The sequence below is a fragment of the Octodon degus genome, unplaced genomic scaffold (genome assembly GCF_000260255.1).
Source record: "Octodon degus isolate 3935 unplaced genomic scaffold, OctDeg1.0 scaffold00026, whole genome shotgun sequence".
NCBI lineage: Eukaryota > Metazoa > Chordata > Mammalia > Rodentia > Octodontidae > Octodon > Octodon degus.
The window spans coordinates 11,210,320-11,232,083 of NW_004524602.1; the positions used below are offsets into that span (position 1 = coordinate 11,210,320).

Here is a 21,764-nt window from a genome sequence, read left to right on the forward strand (position 1 = left end):
TCCTGTTTTCAGCCTCCCCAGGGCTGGGATTACAGGTGTGCACCACCACGCCCAGTCTTGGTGGCCAGCTCAACACGCCCGGGGACAAGGCAGGCACAGCATGTGGTACCTGGAATTAAACTCTGGTCCCTGTGCTTGCCTAAGCAGGCTCTTGTCCATTGAGCTGTCTCGCCAGTCTGCAGCCGACTTTTGGTTGTTTTTTTTTTTTTTTTGGCGGAACCAGGGATTGAACTCGGGCCCTTGCACTTGCCAGGGAAGCGCTTATTCCACTGAGCCATCTCCTCGGCCCCCAAAGATAGTTTTTGTTTTTGCAGCTGGCTTTTGGGGGGAGCATGTTAGCCACACTTGCAGGACTTCTGTGTGTTTAGGCAGGTATTGGCACCTCATTTCTTGCCAGGGCTGACGCTCCCTGAGCTGGATAGACCATTGTGTACACGCATATGCATTCATCAGTGAAAGGGCATCTAGGTCATTTCCACCCTGTACTACTGAGAGTAGTGCTGCTATGGACATGTGCATGTTCATTCGGTTCACCTCTCTTGCATGTGTTCTTCGTGGTGGGGTGGGGTCCCACTGTCTCTGCCAAGGGCCTCACCCCAGTAACCCAAAGACCTTCCCCTATCTATGTTCTGTCATAGGTTCTGCTGTCTCCTATCTGCACCAAGCTGAGGCCAAGCCTTGAATCCTCTCCGACACACACACACACACGCTCATATGCAGTTGTCAGGCTGTCCATCGTCTCCATTGTTTCCAAATCATCACCAGAATCTGCCACCTCCTCTCTGCTCTGCTGTGACCACCCTGGATCAAGCCCCCAGCATCCCTCACCTGTGACCTCACGGCCTCCTCCTCCAAGGAACTGCCCTTGACTCCCTGTGCCGTGCTTGACAGCCAAAGGGATGCCCTTAATACGTCAGCCCAACCGCGCCCTTCTCTGGCCTGGATACAATTATTTTCCTCTCATTGGGTCTATAGATAAAGTCCTCGCCTTAGCTCCACATGGTGGCCCAGCACACCAGCACCTGCCCCCCTCCTACCACTCCTCTAACCAGGTCCTGCCTCAGGGCTTTTGTACCTGCTCACCCCACAGCGATACCTCCCACCCTCCACCTCCTCCAAATCCTGTGCCCCAGTGTCAGTTCCCTAATGACCTCTAGCATTGAGCCCTTCTAGCACACACCATCTCCCTTTGTGTATTTTCTGTCCCATTGTACAAAATGGCCAGCCTGTAAGGAGGAGGACAGCCTTGGTTTCATTCACTGGGTCCTGGGGAGCCCCAGCTCTGCCAAGGAACCTGACTTTATTTTACATCCTTGCTTATTTCTGGTGGCCCAGGCAAGGACGAGACATAACCCTACCCGTCGCTATGTTGCTGGCTGCTGCTGCTGAAGGAATCCTTGGAACAGTAATTTTTCCGGAGTAGTCACTATTGAAAAGAAGGCTTTTCAATATCTGGCAGGGGAGCCCTTGCAGGGCCTCTGCTCCCCGCGGCTCGGGGAGGCGATGGTTTATAATAGTGCGCTGTCAGGCCTGTCTGTCTGCAGCCCCGTTACCAGGAGCCCCTGCAATAATTCCCCTTGAATCTGCAAGGGTTTTGTTTGAGGTTCAAAGTGAGCAAACTCAGTGGTCTCCTTGGGTTCCTTTGTATGAGCTGGGGGTGGGGTGTCCGTGTGGCGGAAGCATCAAGACCCCAGCAAAGAAATTATTTTTTCAAGTTGCTTCAGTATTGTGTGAGACACTTCCAACAAAGTCCAGGAAAATACTAAAACAAATTTTAAAAATCATCCACCATCCCACCTCTAAGGAGAGTATATTTCTGATGTATTTATTTCCAGGCGTTGCCAGGCAAAAGGAGTTTCTGAGGTGACAGAAGAGACTTTACATCTTCATTGGAGAGGCTCAGTCCCATGACTGTGTCCATCTGCCCAAACACAAAGGGCAGATTTTACAGTATGTAAATTGGAACTCATTAAACCAGACATAAAAAGCACAGCTTTTGTCCCACGTGACCCAGGCTTTGAACACAGCCATAGATAGTACTTCTTCACTGCCTCCTGGCAGACCCGCAGCGAGGGGGTCTCCAGCCGCTCTCCATTAAACCGGCATTGAGGGCAGGTTGCCCTGGATCCTGAATATTTATTACTGGGTCAAGGAGTAAGGGCCCCGCAGGAGCTCTTGAGATTGTTAACCTGCTTTTCAGAAAGTGCTGCCATTCCACGAAGCCCCCCAGAAGTGTCTGTGGATGTCATCGAGCAATTATTTTCAGCATCATAAGCTTTTGGTTTCCAGGAGGCTTGGTGAATGGATTTGTCCAGTGGTCAGACACCAAGTTTGTCTCCTGAAAAGGGGCCCGGCTGGTGATACAGCTCAGCAGTAGAACACTTGCCTGGCAGGTGCAAGGCCTCGGTTCCACCTCTAGCTCCACAAATAAAAAATTAATCCAGTAATTAAAATTAGGAGCGTGCCATTAGTTGAAGATTTCTTGAATACAAGACAATACTTGATGCACAGTCCAAAAAAGAAAAAAATTAATAGATGGGAGCTCATTAAAATTCCAGTTTTGCACCACAAAAGATACTTTAGAAAATGAAAAGATAAACAAGGGATTAGAAGAAAGTATGTGCAAAACATTCACCCAATAAAGGACTTTGTTTTCAGAATTTACAGTGAATTTACAACTCATCAAAAACTAGGAGCAACAAAGAAAAAAAGAATCAAGGTGTGGTGCACATTGGTAATCCCAGCACTTGGGAGGCTGAGGCAGGAGGGTCACCCTGAGTTTGAGGCCAACCTGGGCTACATAGTGAGTTCAAAGCCATCCTGAACTACATCGCGAGATCCTTTCTAAAAAACTAAAGGGGAATAAAAGGGGGCAAGAGATACTCCTCAGCATCTACCCAAGAAAAGTGAAGTTCAGGAGAGCCAGTGGGGGAGAGCTGAGGCCCCCAGGCAAGAGCCCCCGACTGCCAGGCCACATGCACCTGAATCACAGCACACCTTTGCCTTGACCCCACTCCACGATGTCCAGGCCTTGACGACCTCAATGTCAGCTTTCCAGACAGTGCTTCCATACTTTGGCCTACAATAGAACCTCAGTGGTGCAAATCTCAAACTACAGATTTTGGTCCAGCTATTTCTTACGCAACAGATCACTCCAAAATTCAGTGACTTAAGAGAGCATCAATGTGTTCTGCTCACACACCTGCAGTGTGGGGAGGGCCAAGGGCTGGAAACTCATTTCTGCCCCACACGGCATCAACCAGCGTGGCTCAGGGACCCTTGCAGACTGGTACCCTTCGGTGTCTGGTGGTTGAACCTGGAAGCTGTGTAATGAGACCCTGCAGACCATTACAGTTATTTCCAAGGCTTCATCTGATCCAAGCGGAGAGAGCTGGAGGCCCAGGCCGCATGAGTACTATTTGAGAACAGGGTGTCCTTGTTCCCCGGTCCAGACGCGCTAGCAGGCCTGTGACCGGGCCCAGGCTCTAGCTCTGCCACAGTTTTGCTCTTTGTCTCAAAGCTTCCTTATGTGTGTGGATCCTCAGCGCCCGTGCTGTTGACCAACCGCAATGGCGGAGTCACTCTCTCAGCAGAAAGTCTACCTGGGCTCCCAGCTGCTCAGCTTCCTGTCTGGATTACCGTGAACCTGCCCCTCTCCTGGCCTGTGTTGGCGCTGTCTCTCCCCATCCCCACCTTGTGAACAACTTTCACTGCCTGGCGTGGCATTTGTCACCTCTGAAGCTTTCCTGTCCGCTCTCTGGGCCTGGGGGCTCTTCTACACGTGTGTGGTCTTTCATGAGCGCCATTAGCTGCGCTGGTGTGGCTGTCGTGATGACCCCAACTGATTCAAAATATTGCCCTTTCATGGTCATTTTGACTTTGAGGAAGAACCAGAAATCGCGCTGTGCCAGATGGTACACAAGGTAAAATGAAGACACATTCTCGTGTTCTTATGAGTCTGCCTTTTGGCTGGACAGCACTCGGCAGCAGCATTCACAGTATTTTTTTTTTTTTTTTTATCACACTCAGGAGTGAGAACTGCCAGACCTGCTTCGCCAAAAAAAAAAAAAAAAAAAAGTGGCAAGAGCAATGGGGTTGGTGTGTTCGAAGGAAGGGGGCGTATTCTGAGGGGCTTAATGGTGCTGTCTCCTTAACTGTAATACTTTTGTATTTAAATATTCACCTTCATCACACTTTACACTTCCTGCACATCCTTGGGTGGATTGCTTCACCTCTCTGTTTCCTCATTTAAGAATTAGGGCACAGGATCCCAAGACAGAGTCCTGATGATGCTGTCCCGGCCTCAGCAGCCGGAGCATAAAATCTAAGGAAGAGAGGTTGGGGTTTGAGTAAGGTGTGCAAAGCTAGGCTCTGCTTTTGCCTTTGTTAAAGAACGGGAGCGCCCTTCCCTGTTCTATAGGGAAAGGTTAGGCGCATAAGACGATCTGAATGAAAGAATGGTGCAGGGTACCCGGGGTTCTCAACTGTTTTGGGGGGCTGGGCTCGGTTCGGATTGTTTGGGAACGAACTGATGGCTTCACACCCGCTGCGCAAGCGCTTTGCTGAGGAGCGGGCTGCGCGCCTACGCCGGGGCAGGAAGTCCCGCCTCCAGGAGCTCCGCCCCGCGCTGCCTGTCTCCTAGCAACTGGAAAACAAAGCCGGCAGCTTTTTGCACGTGTGAGCAGCGGGACCGCAGATCTTCCGGCAGCAGCTGGGGAGCTGGTGCTCTAGCTTAGGCCACGGTCCGCTGCCCCGCGCACCGGCTCGCAGGTACCCCCGCCGCGCCTTGGGGTCCCCCATCTCTGCCCTGGACTTCCCAACCTGCCGTCTCTTCTTAACCTGCCTCGCCACCTCCAACGCAGCCTTACTTTTCTGCTGTAGCCCGGGCTTACGCCTCCACAGTCCTCGAGCTTGTGTGCTGGGAACAGGACCCAGCCAGCGCCCCTTTGTGTCTTGCCTCGGGGCAGTCTCGCCCTCCTTGGCCTCGCCAGGCATCTGCGCGGCTTTCTCTACCCTGGCTGGCCTTTGCCCAAATGGCAGACGGTTAGCGTGCTCCGGTGCGTCTCGCCTGGACTGCGGCGGACCTCCCCGAGCGGTGCAGGGGAACTCGCCACCCCCACCCCATCCCCGCCCTCTCGAGATTCCTGGAGAACTGCGCTCACCTGGCCAGGGATTCCGGGAGTGCCCCAAACTCCTGGTTTGGAGCGAGAGAAGCAGCCTGGCTCGCTCGTCATCCTGACGATTGCCCGCTGCCCTGCTCTGTGCTTCCTTCATTTTTTCCTCCACGTGTATTGCGTACTGACTGCGCACCAGGCAGTGATCAGAGGCGTTGGACAGCCGCGGAGCAGCACGAGAGAAGGGAGGGTCTTCCTACGCGCTGTCGGGCTTAGCTCCTGGGGACAGAGGTGACGCAGACTTTATTTTCTCGTAGCCTGACCTGCACTGTGGAACATGTCTCTGCACGCCTGGGATTGGGAAGATGAGGACAGCGAAAACGTCAGGCCGGCCTCTTCCTTCCCTAACTTTTACCACTTTGAGGCTGAGGCAGACCACTCTCTGAGGGCTGCAGCGCAGGAGTCCGACTTTGACAACAGCTCGGGCAGCCTGGAGTCCTTGAAAGCCAGCACCTTCAACCCCGACGTGCCCCAGGTTGTCCCCTGCAATCTCATTATCTCCTTGGCCCTCCCTGTGAATACAGGTAGGTGCTAAAGGACAGTCGGGGCCCCTCCCAGAAAGGGGGTGTGCAGTTGACCTTCTCTTGGGAATGTAGAGTACATATACAGCTTTCTTCTTCCTGCCCCCATCCCAGAGGGTCAGCGGTCAGAAAATTAGGGGCCTAACTGTGGACCAGGTGCCTATGTGGCCACCTGGATTTCTCAGACTTCATTTTCTCAAAGATCATAAAAAGCAGGTGATGATGTGTGTGCCTTCCCCCCCCGCCCCCCGGAATCGGGGATTGAACTCAGGCCCTTGCAATTGCCAGGCAAGCGCTTATCCTACTGAGCTATCTCCCCGGCCCCAAATCTTGATTTTTATCCAATTGTCTGCATGAGGGGTGGGGTACCAGGGATTGAACTCAGGACCCTGTGCTTGCCAGGCAGGCCCTTATTCCACTGAGCTATCTCCCCGGTTCCTGTATGTGCTTTTTGAACATTTGAAGAGACCACAGAAAGGTTAACACACCCACAAGGAGGCTGTCATTCGTGTGTCCTGGTGCCAGTGGCTCTAAACCACCGTGGCTCAAGCTGGTGGGCGTATTAAGGCATTGATTCCCACAGCTGGTTGTAAGTCACTAATACTTTGTTGAAAATAAATCTCAGATCTTTTGAATCTAAATCTGCAGGTAGGGCCGGCCTGATAGCTCAGCTGACTAAAGCTCCTGCGTAGGCAGAAGGCGCCGCACGGTTAGATCCCAGCGTGCTGTGCCGCCCGGCCCCCGGGGCGCGATGAGAGACTGGGCAGGGGCACAGACCTGTAATCCCAGCTCCTGGGAGGCTGAACACAGCAGAATCACTTTGAGTCCGATCTATGTAGTGAGACCCCGTAGACCCTGTCCTAAATACAGAAGGAAAAAAAAATCTGCAAGGAAACCAGGTGTGGTGCTGCACACCTCCAGTCTCAGCACTCAGGAGGCTGAGACAGGAATATCACTAGGCGTTCAAGGCTGACTTGCACTACCAAATGAGACCCCGTGTCAAAACAACAGAAATGGGCTGGGGATGTAGCTCAGCGACACACGCCTGCCTGGCAAGCTCAAGGTTGTGAGTTCAATTCCTGGTACAAAAAAAAAAAAAACAATACACACTCACACAAAAAGCCCTCTAAGTGTAAAGGTGTGTCCATTACCAACTGTCAGTTAAATTCCATATGACCTAATTGAGTCCCCAAACTGAGTGACTGCAAATAGGAACCCACTGTTGTCTGGGTGTGCAGGCTGCTGGCTTCCTTCCCCCGCAAGAGTTCCTCTCTGCCAGGTGGCCCAGGTGGCCTGGCCTGGACCCCTGCGGAGTACACACAGGCAGGGCCAGCCCAGCGCTCTTCACAGCCCGGTGCCACCTCTCTCCTGGCATTTTCTTGGGCAAAGCAAGTCATATGGGTCAATGTGAGGGGCAGAACAAAGTGCCTTCCCTCTTGGTGGACCTGGATGTGTTTCCTCTTTCTGTCCTCTGGGCTGCTTAGTCACACTGGGATCCTGGATTTTAGCTGCTCTCCATCGTTCTGTCTCTGCCTCAGATATTTTGGAGACTGTCTGGTTAGGGAGATACTGATTCTTACTTGCTCCATTTTCTTGGTGAGTTAAGTTTTTTGTTATTTATTATGTGGTGACCTTGTCATCATTCAATCGTGGCGCTTTTATCTTGGACCTATTGTTATCAAGCACAAGAGCCAAACCAGGCGTGGTGGTGCACACCGAATCCTAGCACTGGGAGGCTGAGGCAGAAGGGTCTCTGGGAGTTGGAGGCCAACCGGGGCTACATAGCAAGTTCTTTTTTTTTTTTTTACATTTATTTATTGTGTGTGTGTGTGTGTGTGTGTGTGTGGCTAGCTCAGCCCACCTGGGGGTGGGGCTGGCTGGCATGTGGTGCTGGGGGATCGAACCGTGGTCCCTGTGCTTTGCCAAGCTTGTTCTAAGTAGGTGCTTTAGACCACTGAGCCATCTCTCCAGCCCCTACATAGCAAGTTCAAAGGCAGCTTATATTACATAATGAAACCCTGCCTGAAAAAAAAATCAAGTGAAAAAGTCTGGGAAAAGGCACCTGACTCATACCATCCAAACGAAAGAGCCCTCAGTTGGCCATCTCTGACCTACTGGGCCTCTGCACTGTCTCGAAGTCTTGTTTTTCTGATTTTGGGGCTTTCACGAACAATATCTGCAGAACAGATCTTCCAGACATCCTGAAACTTTGACATACCTTTGTCTGGGGGACATAAAATTGTAGGACAATTTTTTTCCTTCAATATCTAAATATTTTTAGAGACTTCTATAAATAGATAAATCATTTTATGTAAGAGAAATCCTATATATTTTACAACTTGATTTTTAAAATGTAACATCTGAGATAGTGGTTATGAGTACATACTCACTAGTTTTATTTTAAACACATACACATATTCCATCGTATGTCTAGTTTATCCTACTCTCTTTTGGGGGGTCTTTTTTGAGACAGGGGTCTCATTATGCAGTTTAGGCTGGCCTTGGGCTCACTCTGGCCTGGAACTCACAGAGCTCCTCCTGCCTCAGCCTCCCAAGTGCTGGGATTGCAGGTATGTGCCACCATGCCTGGCCTATTCTACCCCTTTTTTAAATTTGTTTTTACTGCTGGGGATAGAACTAAGGACTTTACATCATGGGTGGGACCCCTACCATTCAGCCACACCCTTATCCTATCTCACCCCTTACAGCTGGACAGTTACTTCCAACACTTCTATTACCATCCCATAACAGGCATCTTTGTGCACATGTTCAGGCGAGCCTTCTGTATCCTGGATCCTAAGAAGTACAGTTGCTGGGTTGAAAGTATACACTTTGAATTTTCTGATAAATGTCATTAGATTGTTTCCCTTTCCACTGATGGAAACTGACAGGCTCAGTCTACTTCGGGTCCGCTTAGGACTGAATCCGAAGACGGACATGCAGGGCGCTGCACACGCTCTAGGCTATCATAGTGGGAGGCTCTGACGCTTCCCAGGGGTGGTGGAGAAGCTTTATTTCAAACTATGTACAAACATTCATCTGGTGGCCAGAATTACTATTGCCGCAGCAGCTTCCTGGGGCTTCAAGCCTTGAGCTTTAAAAGGACAGCTTGGGCTGGGGTTGGAGCTCAGTGATAGAGCCAGGCCCTGGGTTCAAGCCCAACCCCAAAAGAAACATGAAAAATAACCCTAGAGCTTTAATTTTTTTTTTAATTTTTTTATTTATTTATTTGAGAGAGACAGAGAGAGAGAGAGGTGTGTGTGTGTGTGTGTGTGTGGCCAGCTCAGCCCACCAGGGGGCGGGGCTGGCCGGCATGTGGTGCTGGGGATTGAACCGCGGTCCCTGATGCTTTGCTAAGCTTGTTCTAAGTAGGTGCTTTAGACCACTGAGCCATCTCTCCAGCCCCAACCCTAGAGCTTTAAAGATGGTTATATTTTTGATAGAATGCCACGTGGATTAAATGTTTCTACAGTGCCTCGAGCTCTTCATAGGGCTGCTGTCTCCTGTCACATTGCATTGTGAGCATTTTGTCTTAACTCACTTTTAAGGGCTGGGCCTGGAGTGAGGCAGCAAGATGCCCAATGTGAAAAACTCAGGGAAACTCGCTCACTCGTAGCCATGCCCTTGGTTTGCACATACACAGGACCTCGGCTGAGCCTTGCTGCCCAGCTGGGTGGGAAGCCTGGACCTGATCTCTCCACTGGGTCAGCAATGGGGTACACAGTCCCCCACTATGACAGAATACCTGAGGAATATGACCTCCAAGGAGAAGTGCTTTGCTTTAGCTCAGGGTTTCAGAAGTGCAAATCCGCGGTCGCTTGGCTCTTGCTTTGGGGCTGTTTTGAGGCTGCGCATCATGTGGGGAGCACTGGGGAAGGGAAACTGCTCCCCTCATGTCTGCCAGGGGCCGAGAGATGAAAGTTGAAGGGGCACAGTCCCCACATCCCTTCAAGGCCATGCCCCCAGTGACCTCACTTCCGCCACCTGGGCCCAGCTGCAACCCAGTAAGGCCACAGGCTGGGCTCAAGCCTTCTGCACACACCACCACCAAACCATAGCACACTGTTTTGGAAGAGTTTTCTTTCTACAGGAAATTACAACAAGGCTCTTATTATCTTCTAGATCATAAAGGAAAACGTACAAGTTTCATTGAGAAATACAAGAAATATACTAAACCGCCCACCTATATAGCGAAGCTTCGCCGCTTCTACCACGTTGAGTATTTCTTTCTGCCAGATGACAAAGAACCTAAAATAGTTGATGTGGTTGTGTTTCCAGGACTGGCCAAGGTGTCCCTGGAGTCAGGAATAAAGGTATGTGGGGCGCAAGTGTGTGCGCCTGTGTGCGTATGTGGCCTTGCATGCTGCTCAATCCCCACCCACCTGTGGCGTAAGTGTCCCCCAGCGCTTGCTAGACCTGCAGACCCTGGGGCCACCCCAGGCCTTCTGTGTGCGAATCTGCACTGACCTAAGATACCGCACACCTGGCGGTTTTCTTCAGCTGTTTTTAATCAGTCATGTCTGAGTATCTCAAAAGTGACAGCTCCTGAAATTCCCTTCCTTCACGTGAGCGTGAGTGTTTGAGTGCATGCGAGCTGGAGGCTTGGCTTGGGCTCGAAGTCACCAGAGAAGACACAACTTGTAGTCATCTGCTTTGATGTTATTTTTTTCCAAGGAACCCAGAGCCTGACAGAGCCAGTCTATTCTGCACCATTTCCTACGGTGGGTTTGGAGCTAGAAAAGAGGGGTGGAGGGCCACCTTGGTGGGCGATGGCCAGCTCTGTCCACTGCCGGCACCCCCATCTTCCTGCAGGTGAAGTCTCTGTATGTTGCTCTCCACAGACTGTGAAGCCGTGGTATGAAGACAATAAGCTCTGGGTGTCGTGGAGCGAAACATTTAATGTCAACGTGACAAAGGAATTGTTAAAGAAACTGAACTTCCACAAAATCACTGTGAGGATCTGGGACACCAAGGATAAGATTTCTAAAAAAATCAAGTACTATTACCCATTGAAGACCTGTTTTTCAGATGACGTAGGCTCTTTCGGTAAGTCAGATATTGGTTTTTTCTTTTGATTTTATTGTTTCTGGAAGCTTATAATTTCTCACTGCAGGGTGACTACTCTAAACCAAAAATCTACAGTTTGAAATGCTCCAAAACTTGACACTTAAAAAAAAAAAACAAACAAACAAAACTTGACACTTTCTGAGCCGACAAACAACCCAACGAGTAGAAATTACCATACTTGCCCTTGTATGATAGACCACCATCACAACTCAGGCACATTGAATATATCGTACAAAATAACCTTCCACCTGTGTGTCCAGGGGTATAATCCCAATTTGTATGTGCAAATATTGCAAAAATCTGAACAAATCCTAAATCCTAGAATTTTCAGAGTGGGAACACTCAACCTGTAGTATCAGACTCAATGTCAGTCTTCCCTTGTTGCCTTTGGCTAGTTCATGTGGTATAGACAGTAGTTTCTGTCTTGATGGCTTGCCATTTCTCCAGGACATGCTTGAGACATCAGGAAGTGGCCCCTTCCTAGGGGGCCAGTTCCAGTGTTGGTGGAGAGTGAATGGGACCTCCCGGACCTCTTGTCCCAGGGCAGCAGTTCTGTCATGGGTACGCGCCACTAGCCTGTCTCCCACCCTAGGATTGTATAGTCACTGAAAAAAATTAAAGGGTACCAAGAAGCAAAAGACAAAGTTGGACTGGGGCGTAGCTCAGTGGTAGGCCGCGCACTGAACACTTGTGAGGTCCTCGGTATATCCCCACTAACTCCTCCCCCGCCAAAACAGTAGGGAGACAAAAAACTTCAAAATCCTGCCTCGCCCCTGCTAACCCTGTTAACATCTCCACGGGGTGGGGAGCTCTCTACACCATTACTGGTGTTCCCATGTCATTGTCGGCATCTTATTTTTCTGAAGGAGCAGCTGGCAGAGCTGGGAAGACCCAGGCTCTGAAGTCAGATGGCCAAGTCTGATCTGCCACTTGGTTCTACCTGGTGGCCTTGGGAACGTTCCTGAACATCATGTACTTGTCATCTGTGAAAACTGGGATATAAAGGGTCCTCATCCCCCAGGCATCGTGGGGCGAGGGAGGTGGAGGCGGCCCCCTCCAGGAGTGAGCCATGGTAGGGTGGGAGTTGTCCATTGAGAATTTAAAAACTAGACTAAGATGCTACTGATTGACTGATGTGGTGGCTTAATTGTAAGATGCATTCTGCTGCGTAGGAAGGTTAACAAGTGAGAGGCATGCCTATTAGGATCATTTGTTTTGAGATTCATAGCGTTATCCCCACTGTACAGTGAGCAAACAGTGTAGAAAGTTGTCAAAAGCCGGAGGCAGCACCGGGCCACACCTCAGTTTTGTGTGCCTGAGACATTTGAGATGCTCCAGTTTTCCTGCCTGCTGTACTGATACTGCAGGTTTGGGACTTCTAGTTTTTAAGCTTTCCTCCTTGATGTCCCTGGCGGTCCTGAGATTTTGGGCCAGGTGACCTCCTTCCCTGTGGGTAACAGGACGCAGAGCAGCAGCGTGGGCCTCTGCTCACCCATCAGCAGTGGTAGCCTCCTATTTTGGCCAGCAAAAATTTCCTCCAACATTTCCAGATGTCCCCCAGGGGCCCAAATCACCCTTAGCTAGTTGGGTACGGTGGTGTACCTGTAATTCCAGCATCCTGGGAGGCTGAGGCAGAAGGATCGCAAGTGTGAGCCTAACCTGGCCAGGTTCCTAACTCAGTGAGGGACTGTCTCAAAACAGTACAGCTCAGTATGAGGTGAGGTTCAATCCTCAGTACTGACATTAATTAATTACCCCTAGCTGATAATCACCAATGTATATCTAAACTAATCATAGGCTCCCTGGGTAAGAAAATTGGGTAGAAGGTAAATTTTCTCAGAGGTGCAACAAGTATCAAAAATAATAAGCACCAAACAAATGACGTTGGCTGGAAAAAGTAGCAAGACTCTGTCCTGGGCCATCCACACTGGCAGGTTGTGGTGTGCGCTTGAGGTACCACACAGCGAGGACTGGGACAAAATATTCACTTCGTGGTGCATCAAGTGCCAGGCTGGCTGAGTTTCACAGCAGCGGAGTACCAAAGTCCGACTGTCTTCCTATATCTTGGGATGGCAGACGCACCAGGACGTCTGTCTCGTGGCCAGGTGATAGATCTGAATGTGCGTTGGGTCAGGGGCCGCAGCTCGTTAGCCTTGAGCCCCACAGTTTGGATGGAACCCCCAGCTAGGGTTCGCGTTCTCTTTGCTTTCGTGTACTCCATTTCTTGGCTTCTCAGTGCTGGAGAAAGACTCTTTTTGTGGTATTTTTGAGACAGTCTCACTCTGCAGCTCAGGCTGGCCTTGAGCTCACTTTGTACCCAAGCTGGTCTTAAACTTGAAACAATCCTCCTCCCTCAACCCGCCAAATTCTGGGATTAAGGTATGCGCCACCATGCCTGGCGACAACATCATTCCCGCCCCAGCCCTACCAGAGCACTCCTGCGGGCTCCATTCCTGGCCACCCCGCGCATGCGCCTGCTTGCTGTCCCCGCCTGTCCGAGGGCCTGTGGAGCTCTTCACCCTGCAGCTGCGTCCTCTCTGCTCCTTGGCTGACACTGCCCAGGATTTTCCCTGTCCCCTTTCCTGGCTTGGCCTTCCTATGTCACTGCCTTGACCCTGTCGCTTCTTGGCTGCCTGTGCCCTTAGGGTCCATTCTGGTTTTCTGAGTCTGGTCCTGAAGGCAGCTTACAATTGGCTCCCAGGGCTCCCTTCCTGCCGCTGCTGCCCCTCCTCACCCCCCACCAGGGCTGCCCCCTGCACTTCCTGGTTCCCGAAGACACTGTGGTCCTCTTCTTTCCCAGACTTTGGAGGCGCGCCACAATTTTTATCTGTCCTTCATCAGTTAATCCATTTTTTTTCCATTTCTTTAACTTCCACTGTCTTTGTTCATTCATTCATTGATTTCATTCATTTACTTATTTATTTGGTGCTTCCATTCATTCATTATTCCACACATGCTTGTCATTGTAATGTGTGTGGAAGACCCCAGTTGACAGAAGAAGAGGCATGGGGGGATGGTGGCCCCCTAGCTAGAGGCCAGGACCTCTCTGTGTAGACCTGCCTTTGCTAAGGATCAGTTGTCTGACTGTAGGAAGGTTCACTGAAGTCTCAGATTCCTTGCCTGTAAAATGAGGGTGTGGTGTTGCTTCCTTTGAAGTACAATGCTATTCAAAGGAAAATTAGGGGGCTGGGGAGATGGCTCAGTGGAATAAGCGCTTTCCTGTCAAGCGCAAGGGGCTGAGTTCAATCCCCGATTCTGCCAAAACAAAACAGAAAATTAAAATTTTAAATAAATCCTTGCCAAGAGTGCCTGCCAAAACCAGATGGACATGTCCAGACAGGCCTAATAATGGGACATTTCTTCCACTGTGTAACCCATGCTTGTTTAACTGAAGGCCTTGTAATGTAATTCGAGACGTTTAAGCTCCCTTAGAAACCTATGATGTCCCCCAGCCCTCCAGTCACAATGTGCCAAATCTGACTTTGTACCTCCCTGCTTGCTCTCCCTGTGAAAGTCCCGAAACCTTGCCGGGTTGAGCTCTGACTCTTTAGGAGAGATCCCGGCCAGGCCCACCAGTGTAACGAACGGCCTCCTAACCCTTCTTGGTGCTCTTTCTTCCCATGTTTTGTCTGCTTCCCATGACACTAGGATTAGGTAGGGAGACACCAGGCAGATCCTGAATGAGCTTATTTGGCAGAGCCACTGCCTACTGATGTCTGAGCCCCTCACCCACCCACATAGGGGGTTACTCTGTTGAGTTCCCCAGTATCTCTGGCCAGCTTCATGTGCTGCAGCTTCAGCAGGGGAGAGATCTTTACGGATCTTGCCCCCTGACCTGTGTGTACCAAGAGGCAAGTGAGTGCTCCACATAGTATTCAGTAGACAGTTCTGAGTCAATGACCCTTCTTCTCCATTCTAGAGGAAGTGAGACATTTGGTTTTAAGTCAGAGAGAATTGTGGGAACCAGGCCTTGAGAAAGCTAACATTGTCAAGGAGGAGTGGAATGAGGAGCCTCCGCCAGAAAAACAAGAAAAAGCTGAAAAAGGTAAGAAGTCTTTGCTAGGTGTATAGAGATGAATTTATGGACAACCTGCATGTGACAGACCCTGGGCAGAGAGCAGTGTGCTGCGCTGCGGTCCTGTGTGTGCCCGCCGAGGCCTTTCCCATGCGCTGCGGTCCTGTGCGTGCCCGCCGAGGCCTTTCCCCTGTATGAGCGCCAACTTCTGGGGGGTAGGGGGCTATGACCTGCTGGTCTCCCAGAAGGGTGCACTTCATTGTTGATTCTTTTTCTTTACTTTTATTTATTTTGTGGCTTATAAAGAAATCTTCTCTGACTCTAGAAGTTACATACGTGGATTTTAAGAAAATCCAGTGAACAAAAAGTATAAGAAAAGCAAGAAAAAAAAAGTATGATTCCATTGTTAACTACAATCAGTATGACATTCTGCTTTCCATAATACAGCACATGTCTTTGTGTTCTGGAATTTTTTCTGCATAGACAAGGTTATGCTGGTTGCATGCGATCAGAGATTGTAAATACATCAGCACATGCCTTCTTTCCTTAAACACTTTCTATAAACTTCATTTGTGTGAGCTACATAGGATTTCATCTATGGATAGGACTGGAATTTGCTTAAATATTCCTTAGAGTTGGGAACTTGGAACTCTTAGAAGGATGTTGAGTATATTCTAATATAAATAGTACTAAAATGGGCAATTTAATAGACTTCTTTTCTTCTTTTTTTCCTCTATGGAAGTAATATATGAAGAACCAGAGGAACTCTTGTCTCCGTTTGTCCAAATATTTAGAATTCATTGGTCGGTACAGTTACTGTTTATTTGCTCAGTGATGGTTAGCAAACCCTGTTTACTAAATACTTTCCATATCCAAGAGTTCTGCCTGCGGACAAGCATTACAGGAATGTGTCAGGGACCCCTGTTTCCTGTTTCTTTTTTTATACTGGGAATCGAACTCGGGACCTTGCTCTTGCCAGGCAGGCGCTTGTTCTGCTGAGCTCTATGGCACAAATTTGATGACATTTGCTAATGTTACCTGGTTCTTACCAAGCAGAGCTTGAAATTCCCCCCAAGAACGGCGAGGAATATGACAAGTCGCTCAAGACAGATGATCTTTCCACGTTTCGGTAAGGACGGAGCCGTGTTATTTTGAGGGATGGGAGTAGAGCCCCGCTGGACTCGCCCTACTGTGCGTTGTGCGCCCGTGTAGTGATTCTGGCCAAGCTGGGGCGCATGCGATCCGAGCAAAATCTGAGAAAGGGAAGCACGTGCGTGAGCATACATCAGGCGCCGCATGCTCTGTGCGCGGCCTTCTGCTTCACTTGGCCCTCATGGTCGTTGTTTGAGGTGGGATTGCTTCCTCTGTTCTCTACACATGGTGGCAGGGTGATTCAATGGTTTACACAAAATCATAGCAGTAGAAATTTTGGTAAAGCCAGGTTCCAGACCAGACCTTCAGACTCCTGAGTCTTGGCTTTCCCAGATGGCAGCTCATTGCTTTGCAGGCCTAAGAAGGGTCTAGAGAAGGGGTTCCTTGAATGCTGTGGGACCCAGGGGGAGAATGGAAGCCCCGCCTATGGTTTGAGAGATGTGGTAAAAACAAGCAAGCCAGGGCAGGGGAGATGACTCTGCGGCAGAAGCACTGTCTGACAAGTGCAAGGTCCCGAGTTCGAGCTCCGGTACTGAAAGAAAAAAAAATAGTGCATGCCGTTACACAACCTTATTTATTTATTTATTTATTTTAAGATTGAGTCTCATTGTATTGCAGGCTGGGCTCAAGCCTTCTCCTGCCTCAGCCTCCAGAATAGCTGGGACCAGAGGCCTGGGTCGCATGCCCACTGGACAATCTTGATTTTTAAAAATTGTTCTTGCAGTTTGGAAAGAATTCACTTTTTTCCACAGTCAGGTTACATCACCCATGCTGATGATCCTTTCCCTTAATTCAGACCTTGCTTTGTATCCCCTGTGGGAGTTAATTCTTCCCCCTAGGTCGGTCGGTCGGTCGGTCGGTCTGTCTGTCTGTCTGTCTGTCTGTCTTTCTTTCTTTCTTTCTTTCTTTTCGGAACTGGGGATTGAACTCAGGCCCTTGCACTTGCCAGGGAAGTGCTTATTCTATGAGCCAACTCCCTGGCCCAAAAAATCTATTCTTTATCCATTTATTTTATATAATGTCTTGCTACACAGCTCACACACATAGTGATTCTCCGGTCTCAGCCTTCCCAGCACTGGGATTACAGGTGTGTACCACTATGCCTGGTTTCAGTGGCTGGCCAGGCATGCCCAGGTTCCAGGGCTGGCACAGCACGTGGTACTGGGGATTGAATCCAGGTCCTTGCACTTGCCAGGCAAGCGCTTAGACCACCGAGCTATCTCCCTAGTACTGTAGGTCATTCCTTTAAGTGAATTTCTAGGTGTTTTATAGTTTAGTTTTTTGGGTTTTTTATGTATTTAGTACAGAGTTTTACAGAGTCTCACTACTCAGACTGGACTTGTATTGATCTTCCTGTTTTTAGCCTCTCAAGCGCTGGGATTACAGGCACGCACCACCATGCCATCTCAGCTGCCGTCTCAGTGCACCCCACTGGCAGGACTGGCCCAGCATACAGGGAATCGAACCCTGGTCCCTGCATCTGCCTAAACAGGCGCTTTAATTTATTGAGCTATCTGGCTGACCCTCAGTTCTAGTCATTTTTATAAGAACATATTCTTTTCCACTAACTTTTCTAATTGGCTTGAATTTCAATGGTGTAAGTATAGACCGATGGTATCAGCAGTGCCAGGGACCTTATTAGAAATGCGGTCCAGATGTCAGGCTTCCTGAACCATAACCTGTATATTACGTGCCAAAGCCTCATATGATTGATATGCATGGCAGAATTTGAAAAGTCAAACAAACAAACAAAAAAAGTTTGAAAAGTCTGGGTTAGAGGAATGCAGGGCCATTTTTAAATTCTACTTTTACTTAGTTCAATAAACAGACTCTAAGGTTTGGCATCTGACATATTTTTTTTTAATCTTCATTAAATTTTCTCTTTGTGGATTTTCTAGACGAAATACTTCAAGAGCAGCAACTATGTCTTTGATCGGGACAACCATGATGGAGATCAAAGAATTAATTGACAGGACGTCATTTAGCAGCTTAACAAACCCGTTAGAAAAACCGAGGTCTCAAAGTAAGTTAGGATGGGATTTGTAAATTTTGTAATGTTATTAGACTTGGAAAATTATGAAATAGTTCAGAATCAGGCTACTGCAATGTGGGGATATGATATCTGACCAAATGATGAGTACTGTGTTTTCCACACTTTGAATCTACAAATCTGGTTGTCACCATCTACCCATCATCTACCCATCTGTGCATCTCCATTCATCCCTACCCAACCATCCATCCACCTATCCATCCTCATGTCTGTCTAGCTCTGAATCCACCACCCCATCCACCCACACACCCATCTATCTCCAAATTATCTCAGTCCACCCACCCATCCCCCACCTTGTCTACCCTTCATCACCTCTCCATTTATCTCCCCACCCCCTGCCCATCCATTTCATCTCCATTCCCTCTCCCTCAGCATCCCATCCATTCACTTTATCCACCCCTCCCCACCTCACCCTACCCCACCCCACCTCACCCTACCCCACCCCATCCCGTCTCACCCCATCTTGTCCCACCCCACCCAATTCCTGCAGTATTTTTGTGTTCCTGATCCACATGCGGTGCCTTTGTTGACATGAAAATCTTTTATTTCAAATGCCAACTCCAAGTAAAGAATTATAGTTCTATGCGATAGATGTGGTGGTAGGGACAGACGTGTTGCCACTCAGCCAAGGGTTCTTCTGCTCGACTCAGTGGACATCATGAATTGGCAAAGTGTAGCTCTGCTCGCAGTTCCGATGTCAGCAGTTGACATACCCAGCTGCGGTCCCTGTCACTGCTGGCCATCACCATCCGGTGCTGGCTTGTGCCATGGGTGGGCTCCCCTGGGTCCCGCCTTTGCTGAGGTCCTAATGGGCTGCTGGTCTCTGGAACCCCTGACACAGCTCTGAATGTTTATTGCTTTCTTTGGAAACAACCACTCTGTCCAATACTCAGGATAAACAAAAAGCTCTAACTAGGTTGGGTGCATGGTAGATCAGGAGGCATAAGGGAGTGGGAGTTATAGAAAGACTTTCCTTGCAAAATAAACCTTTTGCTTCTGGCAAAAGACACAGCACCCTGTGTCTTGGGACCCAGTTGACACCTAATATTAGTTGCAGGCAGCTAAGAGACAGGAATCCTCAGAGCCACTAAATTAGCAGTTAGGTTTCCAGTCTGAGGAGGAAAGTTCTAGATCCAGTAGGTACCCAGGCCACCTTCTGGGATGTGCCGTTTCCTCAGCTCTCACCCAGCTGATCTGCTGCTGGCTCCCCCTGCCCTGGCTCTAGTTCAGCAGCAGAGGCTGCAGGAGATGTTCAGGCTCTCTGCCAGGTACGGCCGACACAGCTGGATAAAACTCTGAGCTTGTGCGTTCCCTCCTTTCTAGATTAAGTAGCCAGCTAGTGAATTTCTTCCCTTCCTGCCCTCCTTTCTTCCTTTCTTTCCTTTCCTCTTCCTTCTGTTTTCCCTTCCTTCATTTCCCTCCTCCTTTTGCTGTGGTCCTGGGATTTGAACTCAGGGCTTCATACACACTAGGCCAGCAGCGCTCCACCACCGAGCCACAGCTCCACCCTAGCTTCACTCCATTTATCATTTAAGACAGCGTTATGTTGTGGCCTTGAGCTTCCTGTGTACCCAGACTGGCCTCCAACTCCCAACAGCCCGCCTGCCCTGGCCTCCCCAGGGCGGGGCCTGCAGCCTTGCACCAGCATGCCTGGCAACACTCTTTTTAAAATGTGCTTTCCTAGTGGCACATGCCTGGTAATCCCAGCACTGAGACAAGAGAGTCCCAAATTCAGGCCTAACCCGGGAAAGGCCGTGACTTAGGAAGACTCTGTGTCGAAATAGAAACCAGCAAAAAGGCTAGGAATGTAGCTCAGTGTGAAGGCCCTGCGCTGAACCCGCAGCCCCAGGACATAGCAGATCCATGAGCTTTGAGCACATTAATGAGGTTTTGAGCCACTCTTTATTTGGCATCAAAAATAGGACAGTTTGCAGAAAAATATAATACAATTTCGATGCTAATATTTTATGTATTTTCCCTTTTTAAAAAAATGGCAGTAGACACCTCTGTGCTTGTGACCTTTTGGGGAGCATACCCTTCCTGACATAGAAATCAGGGTCCCTGTTGTCTCTCATACTTTCACACACCACTGATCCTTGCTTGTATCAGTCATGGGGGAGGGGGCTCTGTACCTCCCTGTGCCCCCCCGCAGTTGGTTCTTCACACCCCTCTCCACTCTGCCGCCTTCCTGTCCGTGAGTCCGGCACCTTCGCTCTGACTTCCGCCATGTGCACGCTGCAATGTCCCACCCATCTGGTCCCCAGTGAGTGACATGAGGTTGTCCCCGATTTCACGCTCCCAGCTGGACTGTAGGGGCCTGGGTCATGAGTGTGGGCCTGGCGGGACGCCTGGGGCACAGGGTACCTGCCTGGCCCCCTGCTAGCTGCTGCCTCTGGCTCCACCTTGTCGCCCGCTTGTGGCAGAGCTAAGGATCCCCCGTCTGCTGAGCCCGACCTTGAGCTCCTGATGCCTCCTGAGGGTGGGCGGCATCCATGGACTTATCGGCCCACGCTTTTGTGATTTGCCCATTTGTGCTGCTTTATTTTTTGGTTGGTTTAGAATTTGTGATTTGCTCCGCAGGCTTCACTTCTGCACCTCTGGATAATCGGGCGTTGTCAGGTGTGGGCACACCCTGCTGCTCTGCCCTCCATACACAAGCTGTCCTTTCTGGTTGCTGCAAGAGACGCAAGGACAAAGGAGAAGCCTGCCTTCCAGGAGCTTCTGGGCTCTTCTGGAACCTCTGTAGTACACACGTGTGCGTGCATAGGGCGGCTCAAGGAGATCACTTAACATTTCTTTCCTTTTTTTGATGTCACAGTTAAAAGCAAAGATTTTGAAATCAAAAAGAAGAGCTACAAGGGGATGAAGAAGCCTCCAAGCGTGGAGGACAGAGACACCAAGCTGTCGGGCTGCTGGAGACAGAGCGCCTTCTGCGTCGAGCTGGCAGTGACCCCGCTCCTCGCAGGTAGCTGCGCACCTTCCCCGCAGGCATTGCTGGTCTTGTCGCGTGTGTCTGCAGTTCCACACACGGGCCCCCTCGTGACCAAGCCCCCGCCCCGCGTTACTTATTTCATCCTTACCCCTCCCCAGGAAAGGAGGGTCAACTTCGCCACCTTACAGAGGAGGAAACAGGCCCAGAGAGGTAAAGTGCCGTGTCTGGGCTCACACAGCTAGGAAGCGTAAAGCTCGAATTATCCCTAGGTTGGATTTCTAAGTCCAAGGAAACCTGTGAGGATAAGAAATAACATACATATTTTTTGTTTTCTACGATGCTTCCCTGTGTGAGCATTTACAAAACATTTAGTGAAGAGAATGAGGAAGGGAACCAGTTTTTACTGAGTCTGTATTAGGTGCCAGCACATTAGATGTGTCTTGTCGCTTATCATGACAAACTCTCCTCTCAGTGACCCTGTGGTACTAGTGACAGAGCACTTAGCATCGTGGGCCTCTTTTTCAGTGAGGAAAACATACTCAGAGAGGCCAGGTGACTTCCCTGGGGCCACCCAGCTCAGAGGCAGAGCAAGAATTTTATCCCTTGCTTTTTAAGATTTATCACAATTTATAAACTAGGTTTTCTGTATTGTGGTAACAGTTGACATTTATTGTAGTCATTTATTGTGATCATGGAAACCTCAAAATGTATTTTGGGTAAAATTATGTGACCTTGTTTTTTTAAGGGATTATTGTGAAAGGGACTTCCACTGCTCTTTTTTACAATTCGAGAGATTGAATCCAAAGAACTGTACCACTGAGCTCTAGCCCCAGCTCTTTTTGCGGGTTTTTTT

General features: G+C 49.5%; 1 protein-coding gene across 1 annotated transcript in view; it reads left to right on the plus strand.

Moving 5' to 3' along the window:
- The first annotated feature begins 4,655 nt into the window (after positions 1–4,655).
- Positions 4,656–21,764, plus strand: part of Kiaa1257 (KIAA1257 ortholog) — a 60,829-nt gene continuing 43,720 nt past the window's right edge. The window contains exons 1-8 of the mRNA XM_023712504.1: positions 4,656–4,770; positions 5,432–5,698; positions 9,818–10,008; positions 10,537–10,741; positions 14,682–14,807; positions 15,834–15,906; positions 17,828–17,952; positions 20,798–20,944. Coding sequence (XP_023568272.1) covers positions 5,452–5,698; positions 9,818–10,008; positions 10,537–10,741; positions 14,682–14,807; positions 15,834–15,906; positions 17,828–17,952; positions 20,798–20,944 — 1,114 coding nt within the window. The 5' untranslated portion in view covers positions 4,656–4,770; positions 5,432–5,451. The remainder of the gene's footprint in view (positions 4,771–5,431; positions 5,699–9,817; positions 10,009–10,536; positions 10,742–14,681; positions 14,808–15,833; positions 15,907–17,827; positions 17,953–20,797; positions 20,945–21,764) is intronic.